General features: G+C 43.5%; 1 protein-coding gene across 1 annotated transcript in view; it reads right to left on the bottom strand.

The window, feature by feature from the left end:
* Positions 1–8068: 8068 nt before the first annotated feature.
* The window catches only part of LOC106564586 (uncharacterized), a 34682-nt gene continuing 27654 nt past the window's right edge, over positions 8069–15096 (bottom strand). The window contains 1 exon segment of the mRNA XM_082959541.1: positions 8069–8317. Coding sequence (XP_082815667.1) covers positions 8069–8317 — 249 coding nt within the window.

Here is a 15096-nt window from a genome sequence, read left to right as displayed (position 1 = left end):
GGCAGTGCTCCTCCTGCTCCTCCTTGCACAAAGGCGGAGGTAGCGGTCCTGCTGCTGGGTTGTTGCCCTCCTACGGCCTCCTCCACGTCTCCTGATGTACTGGCCTGTCTCCTGGTAGCGCCTCCATGCTCTGGACACTACGCTGACAGACTTTGCCTTCTTGCCACAGCTCGCATTGATGTGCCATCCTGGATGAGCTGCACTACCTGAGCCACTTGTGTGGGTTGTAGACTCCGTCTCATGCTACCACTAGAGTGAAAGCACCGCCAGCATTCAAAAGTGACCAAAACATCAGCCAGGAAGCATAGGAACTGAGAAGTGGTCTGTGGTCCCCACCTGCAGAACCACTCCTTTATTGGGGGTGTCTTGCTAATTGCCTATAATTTCCACCTGTTGTCTATTCCATTTGCACAACAGCATGTGAAATTTATTGTCAATCAGTGTTGCTTCCTAAGTGGACAGTTTGATTTCACAGAAGTGTGATTGACTTGGAGTTACATTGTGTTGTTTAAGTGTTCCTTTTATTTTTTTGAGCAGTATATATATATATATATATATATATATATATATATATATATATATATATATTCATTGAGTCTACAAAACATTAAGAACACCTTCCCAATATTGAGTTGCAGTCCCTTTTTCCCTCAGAACAGCCTCAATACATCGTCACATGGACTCCACAAGCTGTCGAAAGCGTTCCACAGGGATGCTGGCGCTGTTGACTCCAATGCTTCCCACAGTTGTGTCAAGTTGGCTAGATGTCCTTTGGGTGGTGAACCATTCTTGATACACACGGGAAACTGTTGAGTGTGAAAAACCCAGCAGCGTTGCAGTTCTTGACACACTCAAACCGGTGCGCCTGGCACCTTCTACCATACCCCGTTCATTTCTTTGTTCTCTGAAGAAGGCTGAAGTACTGTATAGAGATCACAATACCAAGCAGTAACCTTACTGTCTGCACTCTCTACTGCTTTATAATGTCTACTATTTCTGTACAAGCTGTAATTCACCTCTCTCGCTCTCTCCCTCTCTCGCTCTCCCTTCTCTCTCTTTCCCCTCTCTCTTTTTTCTCTCTCTCTCTTGGTCTCTCGCCAACGCAATAATCAAGAAAACAGGGATAACTTTGGCCAAATCCACCGAGAGAAAGCATAAATTTGTCTAAGCCTTGGAAATCAAATACAGTTGTTTACATTCTCAATATCCACCAGTCTTGTTTCTAACCAGCTCAGGAAATACATCTATTCACGTGTGTATTGTTTGCGCAAATCGCCCACACAGCCTTTTTCTGAAAAGCATCAGAGGTAAACAAATGGATTGAAATATCATCTATATTGTAGCCTGTAGCTGGAAATGGCATTAGAAAAAGCGTACTATTTCAGACATGATTGTGTTATCAACCCTTCATTGTGGAATGTACAATATCTCTGTTTTGCTTTTCTCTGTTTCACTGTCAATCACTCTTTAGTCGTTGAACTGGAGTTGTATATACACGTACAGTACCAGTCAAAAGTTTAGACACACCTACTCATTCAAGGGCTTCTCTTTATTTTTACTATTTTATACATTGTAGAATAATAGTGAAGACATCAACACTGAAATAACACATGTATCATGTAGCAACCAAAACAAGTGTTAAACAAATCAAAATCTATTTCAGATTTTAGATTCTTCAAACGAGCCACCCTTTGACTTGATGACAGCTTTACACACTTTTGGCATTCTCTCAACAAGCGTTACCTGGAAGGCTTTTCCAACAGTCTTGAAGGAGTTCCCACATATGCTTAGCACTTGTTGGCTGCTTTTCCTTCACTCTGCGGTCCAACTCATCCCAAACCATCTCAATTGGGTTGAGGTTGGGTGATTGTGGGGGCCAGGTCATCTGATGCAGCACTCCATCACTCTAATTCTTGGTAAAATAGTCCTTACACAGCCTAGAGGTGTGTTGGGTCATTGTCCTGTTGAAAAACAAATGATAGTCCCACTACGCCTAAACCAGATGGGATGGTGTATCGCAGCAGAATGCTGTGGTAGCCATGCCAGTTAAGTGTGCCTTGAATTCTAAATAAATCCCAGACAATGTCACCAGCAAAGCACCCCCACACATCACACCTCCTCCTCCATGCTTCACGGTGGGAACCACACATCCGGAGATCATCGGTTAACCTACTCGACACGGCGGTTGGAACCAAAAATCACACCAAAGGACAGATTTCCACTGGTCTAATGTCCATTGCTCGTGTTTCTTGGCCCAAGCAAGTCTCTTCTTCTTTTTGGCATCCTTTAGTAGTGGTTTCTTTGCAACAATTCGACCATGAAGGCCTGATTCACAGGTGTGTCTCTGTCTGTTACTTGAACTTTGTGAAGCATTTATTTGGGCAGCAATCTGAGGCTGGTAACTCTAATTAACCTATCCTCCGCAGCAGAGGTAACTATGGGTCAACCTTTCCAGTGGCGGTCCTCATGATAGACAGTTTCATCACAGTGCTTAATGGTTTTTGTGACTGCACTTGAAGAAGCTTTCAAAGTTCTTGCATTTTTCCATATTGACTGACCTTTATGTCCTAAAGTAATGATGGACTGTTGTTTCTCTTTGCATATTTGAGCTGTTCTTGCCATAATATGAACTTGGTCTTTTGCCAAATAGGGCTATCCTCTGTATACCATCCCTACCTTGTCAAAACACAACTGATTGGCTCAAACGGATTAAGAAGGAAAGAAATTCCACAAATTAACTTTAAACAAGGCACCCCTGTTAATTGAAATGCATTCCAGGGGACTACCTCATGAAGCTGGTTGAGAGAAAGCCAAGAGTGTGCAAAGCTGTCATCAACGCAAAGGGTGGCTACTTTGAAGAATCTGTTTGTTTAACACTTTTTTGGTTACTACCTGATTCCATATGTGTTATTTCATAGTTTTGATGTCTTCACTATTATTATACAATGTAGACAATAGTAAAAATAAAGAAAAACCCTTGAATGAGTAGGTGTGTTCAAACGTTTGACTGGTGTTGTATGTACCAAGTCATCACACACACACGCACACACACACACTTGCATACAAAGGGCCTTTATGCACCTTATGTGTGTCGTCCATATCAAATCCATTCTCTCTGTCCTCCTCTCCACTCTCATGTTAGCTGTAATGTTTTCTGTACTCAATAGGAACTAAAGCTGTGAGCATCATATTGTCCACACACACACACACACACACACACACACACACACACACACACACACACACACACACACACACACACACACACACACACACACTCAGCCTGATCACTAGAAATCCTTTTCAGACTTTTGAAAAGTTGCTGAGAATGTCGATATATATGCCTTCCTCGGCATTCATATTAAAGATGAAAAATGATTGCCCAGCACTGGGCGTGTACTCATGATGCTTGGAGTCGCAGCGCACTGCTTAAAGCACTGTGCTGCGGCAGTTCACAATGTTCTAGCAAGCCGTGAGAATACTGTGAATACTGATGATATCTGACCACATTGTTTTTTATTATTTTGTTTTAAGGCCCAAATCACAGCCCTAACCTTAACCACTCGGAACGAACTCCAAAACTGTTAACCTTTGAGTTGTTTCTGTTTTAACCCTGCAACCACGCGGAATTGACCTTGTAACCATGCAGAATTAACCTTGTAACCACACGGAATTAACCCTGTAACCACATGGATTTAACCCTGTAACCATGCAGAATTAATGCGAAAAACAATATTAACAATATTAAAACCTCATAAAGATAGTGCAGCTCAGATTCCACCTCATTTTCTGGGCAGTGTGCACATAGCCTGTCTTCTCCTGAGAGCCAGGTCTGCCTACGGCAGACTTTCTCAATAGCAAGGCTATGCTCACTGAGTCTGTACATAGTCAAAGCTTTCCTTAATTTTGGGTCAGTCACAGTGGTCAGATATTCTGCCTCTGTGTACTCTCTGTTTAGGGCCAAATAGCATTCTAGTTTGCACTGTTTTTTGGTTAATTCTTTCCAATGTGTCAAGTAATTATCTTTTTGTTTTCTCATGATTTGGTTGGGTATAATTGTGTTGCTATCCTGGGGCTCTGTGGGGTCTGTTTGTGTTTGTGATTAGAGCCCCAGGACCAGCTTGCTTAGGGGACTCTTCTCCAGGTTCATCTCTCTGTAGGTGATAGCTTTGTTGTGGAAGGTTTGGGAATAGCTTCCTTTTAGGTGGTTGTAGAATTTAAAGGCTCTTTCTGGATTGTTATATTTAGCGGGATTCGGTCTAATTCTGCTCTGCATGCATTAATTGGTGTTTTACACTGAGGATAATTTTGCAGAATTTTGCATGCAGAGTCTCAATTTGGTGTTTGTCCCATTTTGTGAATTCTTGGTTGGTGAGCGGACCCCAGAACTCACAACCATAAAGGGCAATGGGTTCTATAACTGATTCAAGTATTTTTTAGCCAGACCCTAATTGGTATGTCGAATTTTATGTTCCTTTTGATGGTGTAGAAGGCCCTTCTTGCCTTGTCTCTCAGATCATTCACAGCTCTGTGGAAATTACCTGTGGCGCTGATATTTAGACCGAGGTATGTATCGTTTTTTTGTGTGCTCTAGGGCAACAGTGTTCAGATGGAATTTGTATTCGTGGTCCTGGCAACTGCACCTTTTTTGGAACACCCTTATTTTTGCACCCGATCATCAGCAAACAGTAAACATTTGACTTCAGATTCTAGTAGGGTGAGGCCGGGTGCTGCGGACTTTTGTAGTGCACTCGCCAATTCATTGATACTCTCTTTCACTCTGAACCAGAATTGATCAAGACAAACAAAGATCCATCCCCTCGACTTTGACAGTCAGAGCAGAGTAGTCTTGCAACCCAGGGGCAGAGAGGAACCCAAATAACCCAGCTAGGCATCCATGGAAATGAAAGTCAATGCAGGAGGAAAGAGATCTGTAGCCAGAGGTCATAGCTGTCCACCCTGGTTTGCTATCACATTCTACAGTCTTCCCACCCAACACCCACCCATTCCAACATGCACAAACAGGCCACACACACACAAACAATCATATATACACACATGCATACCCACACACACAGAAAGAAAACATCCTCTCCAAAATAGCCATTGGCAACATTGGTCGGGGGATTCCATTTCCTGAAATGCCATATTTGACTAGGACAATTGGTTTGTGCTAGTGTGTTGACTGTAAAATTTTGACTGGGGTGTCTGGGTAATAAACAACTATAACATAATCCCTGGGCACTTGGGAGACAGGTTAGCAAGCAAGCAGAGTAATGGATGTGTACAGTGTGATTGCTAATCAGAAACTAGCGGTAGCGGTTAGCGGAGGGGGGTAGCCTAGCCTAATTTAGTCCACTTAAACAGGTGCTAATCTAACCTAGCGGTAGCAGTTAACAGAGTAGGGTAGTTTAGCCTAATTTAGTCCACTTAAACAGGTGGTAATCTAACCTAGCAGTAGCACAGGTTGTTAGTTTAGCCTACTCCAATTATAATAACAAGTAGCCATACGGAGGAACAGACCTGAGGATGGGGGATTAAATGAACTGCTGGGATGCTATTTAAAGCCGCAGATGAGAAAATTGTAATTGACTTTCTCAGTGTCAGCTGAGCTAAAAATAGAGCCGCTTGTCTTTACACTTGTAGGCTACAGCAGCGGCTAGTTGTGCAACACTGGTAGAGAGAGGAGAGGATGCTGGTGGTTACATGTTTGAATTTAGAAAACACACAGAAAATAAAGAAATCAGCATTTACTCACTTTGATTGGATTCTAGCTACACTCAAACATGATAAAATAGTAAGGTATGTGTAATACAACCAGCCTTGTAGGCCTAACATGTCATTTTATCCTACCTTTTATAAAAAGTTGAAAAGAAAAAAAACGCATTCTGATTGATTCTGAAACCTTAAAATGTTAATTGTGTCACCTCCAAGTCCATAAATTACCACAATTCTGTCTAGGCCTACTCTATGAAAACATCCTACGGGTTAAAACACATTTTGTAATCATGCTATGAAGTAAACCAATAGTCATTAACATTCCCTCATTGCCTAATGCTCATCCACAGCAACCTGTTATCCTCCCTGATGCCCATACATCAGCCTGGGGCACTGAGGGGCAGAGGAGGGCATTTTTCAGCAACATGACTGACTGCTGCTCTCTCTCACTGCCCCCCAGGCACAAAGGTCAGCCTGCCATGTTGCAGCTAATATGGTATAGAAATAGACTGCTGTTTTTAAGTCGCACTGGTGCAGTCCTTAATGGCAGTCCTTGATGCCATTGTGACAGTAAGTCCTGTACAAACTTGGACCAAGGCGCAGAGAAACACAGTAGGCAGCAGTGAGGATAAATCCAGACCATTTACTGAGGCTTAAACAACACCACACACTAATCACTAAACAAAACAAGAAACCTCAGCAACCAGCCCAGTCCACAGAGGACCTAAATAGTCATACACCAGGTGAACCCAATAAGCCCAATCAGGCTCACCTGGACATAAGGGTGCCCTCCAGTGGCACCCTCAGGTAGTACACTCAACGGTGACCTCTGACCTGTGACAGGCAGTCCTTGATATGATTGTAGGTTGGGGTTTAGGTGACAGTATATTGTAGAACATGTGATCATGTCAAGATAGATGCGTGATTAGGTAATAAGGCCAAGATGTTGTTAGCTGTGACATGCATGATGATGAGTGATTACACTGTTGTGTTAAAACACGTGTTTATTGTGAGAATGGTGGATCCAGACAAACTGAACAGATTCAAAGAATCATCTGTTTTCAAAAGACATTGGACTTTCTGGTTGTTCAGAGACAGATACAAAAGGCTATAGAGAAAGGGGAAAAGGGATGGAGAGAGAAAGAGAGAGAATAGAGAAAGAACAGAGAGAGAGAGAGAGAGAGAGAGAGAGAGTGGTTTAACATGTAAAACTGTAGGGGTCGCAGCTGTCAGTACCGGCCGCAGGGAATGACGTCTCATCTCTCTCTCTTTCTCTCTCCCTCTTTCGCTCACTCGCTCTCTCTTTCTCTTTATCTCTCTCCTCTCTCTCCCCCTCTCTCTCTCTCTTCCCCCCCTCTCTCTCTCTTCCCCTCACTATATTCCCCTCTCTCTCTTCCTCTCCCTTTTATACTGTCTTTCTCTCCCCCTCCCTCCCTCTACCAGCTCTCTCCCCTCTCTCTCTCTCCCCCTCCATCCTCTTTTTCTCTTCTAAATCACATTATTTAGTCAGCATTATGTCTGAGTGAGCAAAATGAGAGCCTCACATTAATCCATTACTCATCTCTATAGCTACGCTTTCAGACAGACGATACCATATTTACCATACAGAGTCATATCCCTAATGGGACTTAATGTGACGTAGATTTCAACAAATTGAGGAATTATGAAAAGTAGGGAACGTTCATCGTTCATTTTCTTCTTTGGAATGAATGATCTTCGCAGTGTTTAGCCTGTCCTTAAGTTACGCAAAAGAACGGCAATTTAACTTCAATTTCAGTTTCAATTTGGCCTTAATGACATAACTATTATTACTTGGGTCTATGTGGGGAAAGAGCCTATAGGGATTTCTATATGTGAGCTGTTTTATTCATGGACTTTTATGTACGCAGTGTAAGTAATGTGTTGATGACGTACTCAATGCATACGTACTCATGTTTTTAAGTGTTGGTTGGATGAACATATGGTTGCTAAAGGTGAGTGACACATTCATGCTCCTCCTCTTCAAGACAAAGACAAAAAATGACCTAGAAAAGTCGATACACTTGTCAAGGATACAATAAAAGACCCAAACTCCAACTGTGAAAAACGATCACTATGTGAAACACCAGCCTATAAAAGTACACCTAAACACTATTAATCTATAAACTGTCCAGCCTAGACACTAGTGGTTGTGCTATTACAACTCATATCCGCTCTAGACTACTCAAACCCGGTAATTTGATCTTTTCTGGGCTTGCTGCCGTGTAGAAACCTCCATCCGCCACATTGAGGTGCAGTCCAGCCTCTTCAAACAGTTCCAACACTCAGCATTTTCCACCAAGCCTTGTAGCCAAATGACCACACCGTGGAGTCAAGACGGAGAGGAACCGTGAATACGTTCATCCAGCAGTGGGGGGAAGCTTTTACAGGCCATGTAGTAGAGCTCCGCCAAGTGGCGATCAATCATGGCCCACTCGGGACCTGCCCACGCCCCTCCGTCTACTTCTTCTGCCACGTCAACCCCAGCTCCCAGCAGCCCCGTCCCCATGGTGATATGTGGCGGCGCGGTTGGGGGTGGTTCATGACCCGCCAGTCGGCTGCGATTAGAGATTCCGATCCCCTATATAGTCATGAATATTTCCTGATTCACATCATTTATGTCTTTGGGCTTCTTTCACGTTTCTCTGTCCATTGAAGGTCGTTTCAGCTAAAATTGTGAGACAGCTAGCGGATACGCTAATGCCTCATTGGCATGGCTGCGTTAGCTAGCATATATACTAGTGAGCTTTACATTAGCATGGCTACGCTAGATAGCTTAACAGCTACAGTGTCTTAAACTGAAGCTGATGGGAGTGAGCAGCCATTGTTGTTTATGTTAATCTATTCCACACACATAGGCCTGTGTAATTGTGATGCTGTCAGCTAGACATGAGGTGAATTTTGTGCTCATTCAATCAAGAACGATTAGGCATGCATTACAGGTCTGTCGATCATGTGTGTTGTAACTTCCTGGTTGTGTTATGTATTCACTTTGTGTTGCTACGGCTTCCACGGGATGTGATGCGTTAACAGGGGTAGTGATGTAAAGGTTAGAGCCTCTGGCGGAGGGTGATGTCAAATGCCCGAGGAGATGTTTCTGAATAGAGAGAGAGAGAGAGAGAGAGAGAGAGAGAGGGTGAGAGAGAGAGAGAAAGAGGGTGAGAGAGAGAGAGAAAGAGAGGGTGAGAGAGGGAAAGAGGGTAAGAGAGAGAAAGAAAGGGAGAGAGAAAGAAAGAGGGTGAGAGAAAGAGTGAGAGAGAGAGAAAGAAAGGGAGAGAGGGTGAGAGAGAGAGGGTGAGAGAGGGTGAGAGAGAGAGGGTGAGAGAGAGAGGGTGAGAATGAGAGAAATAGAGAGAAAGAGAAAGAGAGAGACAGAGAGGGAGAGGGAGAGGGGATGAGTAAGAGTGAGAGTGAGCGAAAAGAGAGCCAACAACAGCACTTCCAGGGCCATGTGAAGTCGTGACTCAACTATGAGTATGAAGGCTACCCTGTCTGCATTTATATACAGTAGCTCTCTATTCCTTTTGCTATAGACTATGTCTTTTCTGTAGCCCCATTTTTACAGATATATAACGAGCTCAGATAGGATTTTATGACCTTCATCAAATCAATCTTAAAATAGCTTTTCCACATTATTTTGAAGGGGAAAATGGTATTGGTGCATCAATTTTTTTACTTTTAAATTCATTAATTATATACTATTGATTCTTGAAAAAGTTGTTGTTTAACTGCATATTGCCCCTTTAACACTGTGCACAATGTGGTCAACACTCCATTGCAGTACACAGTACAGTAGACGATACAGTACAGCATGTTTCAGTGCTTCACTGACTGATTGTGTTACTGGAGGGCTATCTGAGCTGACTCTTTGACGCTGATTCACACTCTACTGGGTTAAAGGATCTACACACAACAGATCAGAACAAGGCTGCTACCAGGACGTGATGTGTCCTCAAACCCTCAGAGTACTGTACAATGGGTGTGTCTCTGTTTGAGTATGCATGCGTGCCACTCGTATGAATTCCATGTGAATGTGTGTTTACATGTGGGTGACTCTCCTACTGTATGTCAGCCACACATTTACACTCAAACTCTCTCTCTCTCTCTCTCTCTCTCTCTCTCTCTCTCTCTCTTTCTCTCTCTCTCTCTCTCTCTCTCTCAATCTCTCTATCTATGTATATACAGTGGTTCTGTACATATACATATATATATATCGCTCTCTTCTCTCCTCTGTCTCTCTCAAAGACACACAATACACATCCTTTACCTCACGCACAGACCTAAATCCCTATAGTGAATCACATTAAAGACAGTGCTTTATTCTTTATTCTTACGTTATGAACCCATTGGTGAGATAACATGTGATTAACCTGTTCATATCTCTCTACTATCAGACAAGCTCTAAGAAGAGCCCTCATCCGCTGAGATTCCCAGCCCATTTTAAGGCTGTCCCAAATGGCACCCTATTCCTTATTTAGTGCACTAATTTTGACCGGGGCCCATAGGGTTCTGGTCAAAAGTAGTGCACTGCATGGGGGATAGGGTGCCTTTCCGGACGTAGTCTGGACTATTGTAATGGATGAACTGCTTAGACAGACAGAGGAGATCTCTGGAGACACAGGGAGAGACGGTGAGGGCCCTATTTGAGTGCTTTGATTTAAAAAAAAATTCTGATCCATGAATCTAATTCTGATCTTCTGCTGTCTGGGAGAGGAGAGTGGGCGAGAGGGAGGGAGAGTGTAGGTGAGAAGGAGAAGAGAGAGAGAGAGAAAGTTTGGGGCAGTCGAAAGCAGGGAGAGAGAGAGAAGGGGAGAGAGAGGGAGAGCGAGAGAGAGAAGGTGGGGCAGTGGGAGGAAGGGACCGAGAGAGAGAGAGAGAGAGAGAGAGAGAGAGAGAAGGTGTGTCGGTGGTAGGCAGGGGGGGAGAGAGAATGATAGACAGATAGAGGGGAGGATCCGAGGATAGAAATAGAGAGGGATGAGAGACAGAAACTGATTGACAGAGAGAGAAAAACTGATGAGAGAGAGAGAGATACACACAGGAGAGAATTAGAGACTGATTGATTAACAGAGAAAGAGAAAGAAAACCAATGAGCGAGGAAGAGAGAAAAAGAATGAGGGAGAGAAACAGAGCGAGAAAGAGACGGAGATAATTTATGGAGACTATGCCCCAGATGTACATTAGAGGGTCATAAGGAATGGATGGTCCCTGGCTATAAGACACCAGTCTGCTAGTCTGCTCTGCTCTGCCTGGCTGGCTGATTGAGCTGTGATCACCCTGCCTATAGACTGTCTCCAGCTGCCTAACGACACCAACCTGGACAGACAAGACGACAGCCATAGTCGTACATTTTGGATTTAGAAGCAGGAAGTTACCACCTATTCTCTGAGTGTGTCCCTCGATAACTCAATCTCTCTCTCTCTCTCTCTCTCTCTCTTTCTTTCTATCGACCTGTCATTCTCTCTCTCTCTCTCTCTCTCTCTCTCTCTCTCTCTCTCTCTCTCTCTGTGGCACTAAAACCGAAGGTCTTCATCACTCTATCTAATTCCCCTCCTCCTGCTCATCCTCCTCCTTCTTCTCTTCCTGCCGTTAAAATGTGACATTCGACTGATAGCCTGAGCCAGGTGTCCTCTCCTCTTCTCCTCTCCATCGTCATCACTCATACAGCACAGCGCCACAGTGTTTGTACCTGCAAAAGGTTGGCTATAATTAGCCACCCACTGCTAATGCTAACCTTCCTATATATCCACTAACCAGATCCCCTATCCAGAGGACAGGAGGTTGTAAAAGACAACACAATACATTTTGTTCTTATTTGTGAAGGGGGAAACACTCGGCCTCTACGATTATACAGTAAAGAACAGCGTAGTGCAGAAGGTCGTGTACGTGTTGTTTACTCCCTATTCAGGTAGCATTGTAAGCTAGCTAGGCTTAGTTCCAGTACATGTGATGAGGAGAGGACAGAAGGTTGTGTACCAGTCACTGTGCTATCCCCACTCTGTCTGTCTCTTGTTTTATTTCTATAATATGTGTCTTGGCCTTGATCCAGACCGGGGGGAGGTGCAGCGATAATGCGATTACGAGACGCTCCAAATCTCATTGGCTGTTACCTGCAGCGCCGGTCCGGGGGACATAAATTGATGAAGCCATGAGTGTGACAGTGTGTGTGGGTTGGGGAGGCTTTGTGGGTATCCATTGTTCCTACTTATTTCAGTGGAGTGGCACTTTTCATTCCACAAAGCAATCCGTCACTAGTAGTTGAACATGACCATGTTAAGCATGATGATGGTGTTTTTACTATATCACAACTCATCATGATTCGGTCTCACCGTGAGTCCTAAAATAACGTTAAGACTTAGCTTCATAACTTCAGTGAGTGAGTTATTGATTGTGTGTGCACGTGTGTGTGCACGCATGTGTGTTTGTATGTGTGTGCGTACCTTCGTACATGTGTACTGTATCTATCCATATAAGGGTGTGTGTGTTTGCGTGTGTGTGTATGTGCGTGCGTGCGTGTGTATGTATGTATCCACATGAGCGTGTGTGCATTTGTGTGTGTATGTGTGTGTGTATGTTTGCTCGCGTGTGTGTTTGAGCTTTTGGCATGTGTGTGTGTGTGTGTGTGTGTCCATGTGTGTGTGTGTCTGTGTGTGTGAAGTAAACACAAGATCTGCCAAAACCAATCACTTGATCCCTAAGATCCCCATCCATTCACTGACCCTGACACTGGGGCTTTGACGGAAAAGGAAGCTGACATTTTTATTTCCATCTGGGCAGAAGGAAGTGGTGGGTAAAGTGCAGGATACATCTACACTTCTCAGAGGAAGGGAGATGTGTCAGGACTCATTGGTGGACCCTGCCACTTGACAAATGCACAACGTTTCCCCTTGTTTAAGGAGGGGAGGGGAGGGAGCGAGAGAGAGGGTGAGAGGGAGAAAGGGAGAGGGAAGGAGAGAGAGAGGTTGTGGGTACATTTGACCTTCATCCTATAGACGTGTTACTCACATGTTCTCAGTAGCTGACATTTACATTTTCATCAAACTCAGGACAGTTTGTAAATGTAGCGGTCATGCTGGTTTATGTGTGTGTCTCATGTCCACTGGTCGACATATAAAATATATGGGCTGCTCATCCATGCCATTGGAAATGTATGAGCGTATGATCAGAAATATATGAGAAATGTGTGAGGGAATATTCTTATCGGAGCTTTGTGCTTTGAACATGGGTTCCAATGCAGGAATTTGAATCCGATATATTTTCTGGCTTGATATTGTATGTTACTCTATGGTACAATAACCAACTGCAGGGATCCATACTAGCTGCAACTGAAACGTTCATTTCAACAGCAGTAAATAGCTGCCATTTCAGTCGATGCTACCAGTTACGCTCACCTAGTTTGTCAAAATTAGGAAAAATATTGCTAAATCGTTGAGGGAGGTGCTGACTGCGCCTTTCTCTGTCAGAAGAAACATGGAAGGGAAAGCAGTTGTTGGGGTTTTGTTGGATTCATTTCTAATTGACCACGACTCCGTTTCTTTCATTGGCCGGCGTTGTCCACTCCTGCCTGGCTACCAGAGCCCAGGCCAGTATTTCTGCCTCCGCTATACGACCCTGCTACTTCAAAACACCATTTGTTTTGTGGTCATCCATTTTGTACGAGTCAGTCCACTCTCTCTCTCTCTCTCTCTCTCTCTCTCTCTCTCGTGCCCACAGGGGAGAAAATCAATATGGCCTCAGTAGACTCAGTAGACCTCTCTGTTCTGTGGGTTGGATGAACAGACTGGACACTGGAGGCTGTTTCTGACCCATTTCTCTTTCTACTGACCAGAGTGGGAGAGTCAGGATTGGGGTCAGTTCTGTTTCAATTCAGTCAATTTGAGAAAATGTAAATGTATGTGAAGTAATGTGAATTTTTATGAATTTAAAAATGTCAATTTTTTTCATATATTTTTTAAACGGAGTTGTGTAGTCAAAAAATAGATTTACCTGTGTTTTATAAATATATAGTGCATTCCGAAAGAATTCAGACCCCCTCCCCTTTTCCACATTTTATTAAATTACAGCTGTATTCTAAAATGGATTAAATAAAACAAATTCCTCATCAATCTACAAACAATAACCCATAATGGCAAAGCGAAAACAGGTTTTTATAAATTTGTGCAAATTCATTAAAAACAAAAACAGAAATATCTTATTGTCACGTCCTGACCAGTATAAGGGGTTATTTGTTATTGTAGTTTGGTCAGGACGTGGCAGGGGGTGTTTGTTGAGAGTGTTTCGGGGTTTCTTAGGCTATGTTCATATTTTAAGAGGGGTGTTTGTTTAGAGTGTTTCGGGGTTTGTTGGGCTATGTTCTTTGTTAGTCTATTTCTATGTTAGTTCTAGTATGTCTATTTCCATGTGGTGTTTTTTGGGTTGACCTTCAATTGGAAGCAGCTGCTCCTCGTTGCTTCTAATTGAAGGTCCTATTAAAGAGGGATGTTTTTCTATGGGATTTTGTGGATTGTTGTTCCTTGTATAGCTGTAAGCCTTACAGGACTGTTTATCATCGTCGTTGTTTTTGTATACGTTTGTTTTGTTTTTCCTTCTTTCTGCCAGATAAAAAGAAGATGAGTATACACATTCCCGCTGCATTTTGGTCAAATCCATACAACACCCGTGACACTTATTCACATAAGTATTCAGACCCTTTGCTATGAGACTCGAAGTTTAGCTCAGGTGCATCCTGTTTCCATTGATCATCCTTGAGATGTTTCTACAACTTGATTGGAGTCCACCTGTGTTAAATTCAATTGATTGGACATGATTTGGAAAGGCACACACCTGTCTATATAAGGTTCCACAGTTGACAATGCATGCCAGAGCAAAAACCAAGCTATGAGGTTGAAGGAATTGTCCATAAAGCTCCGAGATAGGATTGTGTCGAGTCACAGATCTGCGGAAGGGTACCAAAAAATGTCTGCAGCATTGAAGTTTCCCAAGAACACAGTGGCCTCTATCATTCTTAAATGGAAGAAGTTTGGAACCACCAAGACTCTTCCTAGTGCTGGCCGTTAATCCAAACTGAGCAATTGGGGAAGAAGGTCCTTGGTCAGGGAGGTGACCAAGAACCCGATGGAGTTCCTCTGTGGAGATGGGAGAATCTTCCAGAAGGACAACCGTCTCTGCAGCACTCCACCAATCAGGCCTTTACAATAGAGTGTCCAGGCAGAAGCCTCTCCTCAGAAAAAGTCACATGACAGCCCACTTGGAGTTTGCCAAAAGGCACCTAAAGGATTCTTAGACCGTAAGAAACAAGATTCTCTGGTCTGATGGAACCAAGATTGAACTCTTTGGCCTGAAACGCAAGCATCACCTCTG

This window comes from Salmo salar, chromosome 12, assembly GCF_965601325.2.
Source record: "Salmo salar chromosome 12, fSalSal1, whole genome shotgun sequence".
Taxonomy (NCBI): Eukaryota; Metazoa; Chordata; class Actinopteri; order Salmoniformes; family Salmonidae; genus Salmo; species Salmo salar.
Note: the sequence above shows the minus strand (reverse complement) of the source record. Positions and strands in the feature narration are given on the sequence as shown.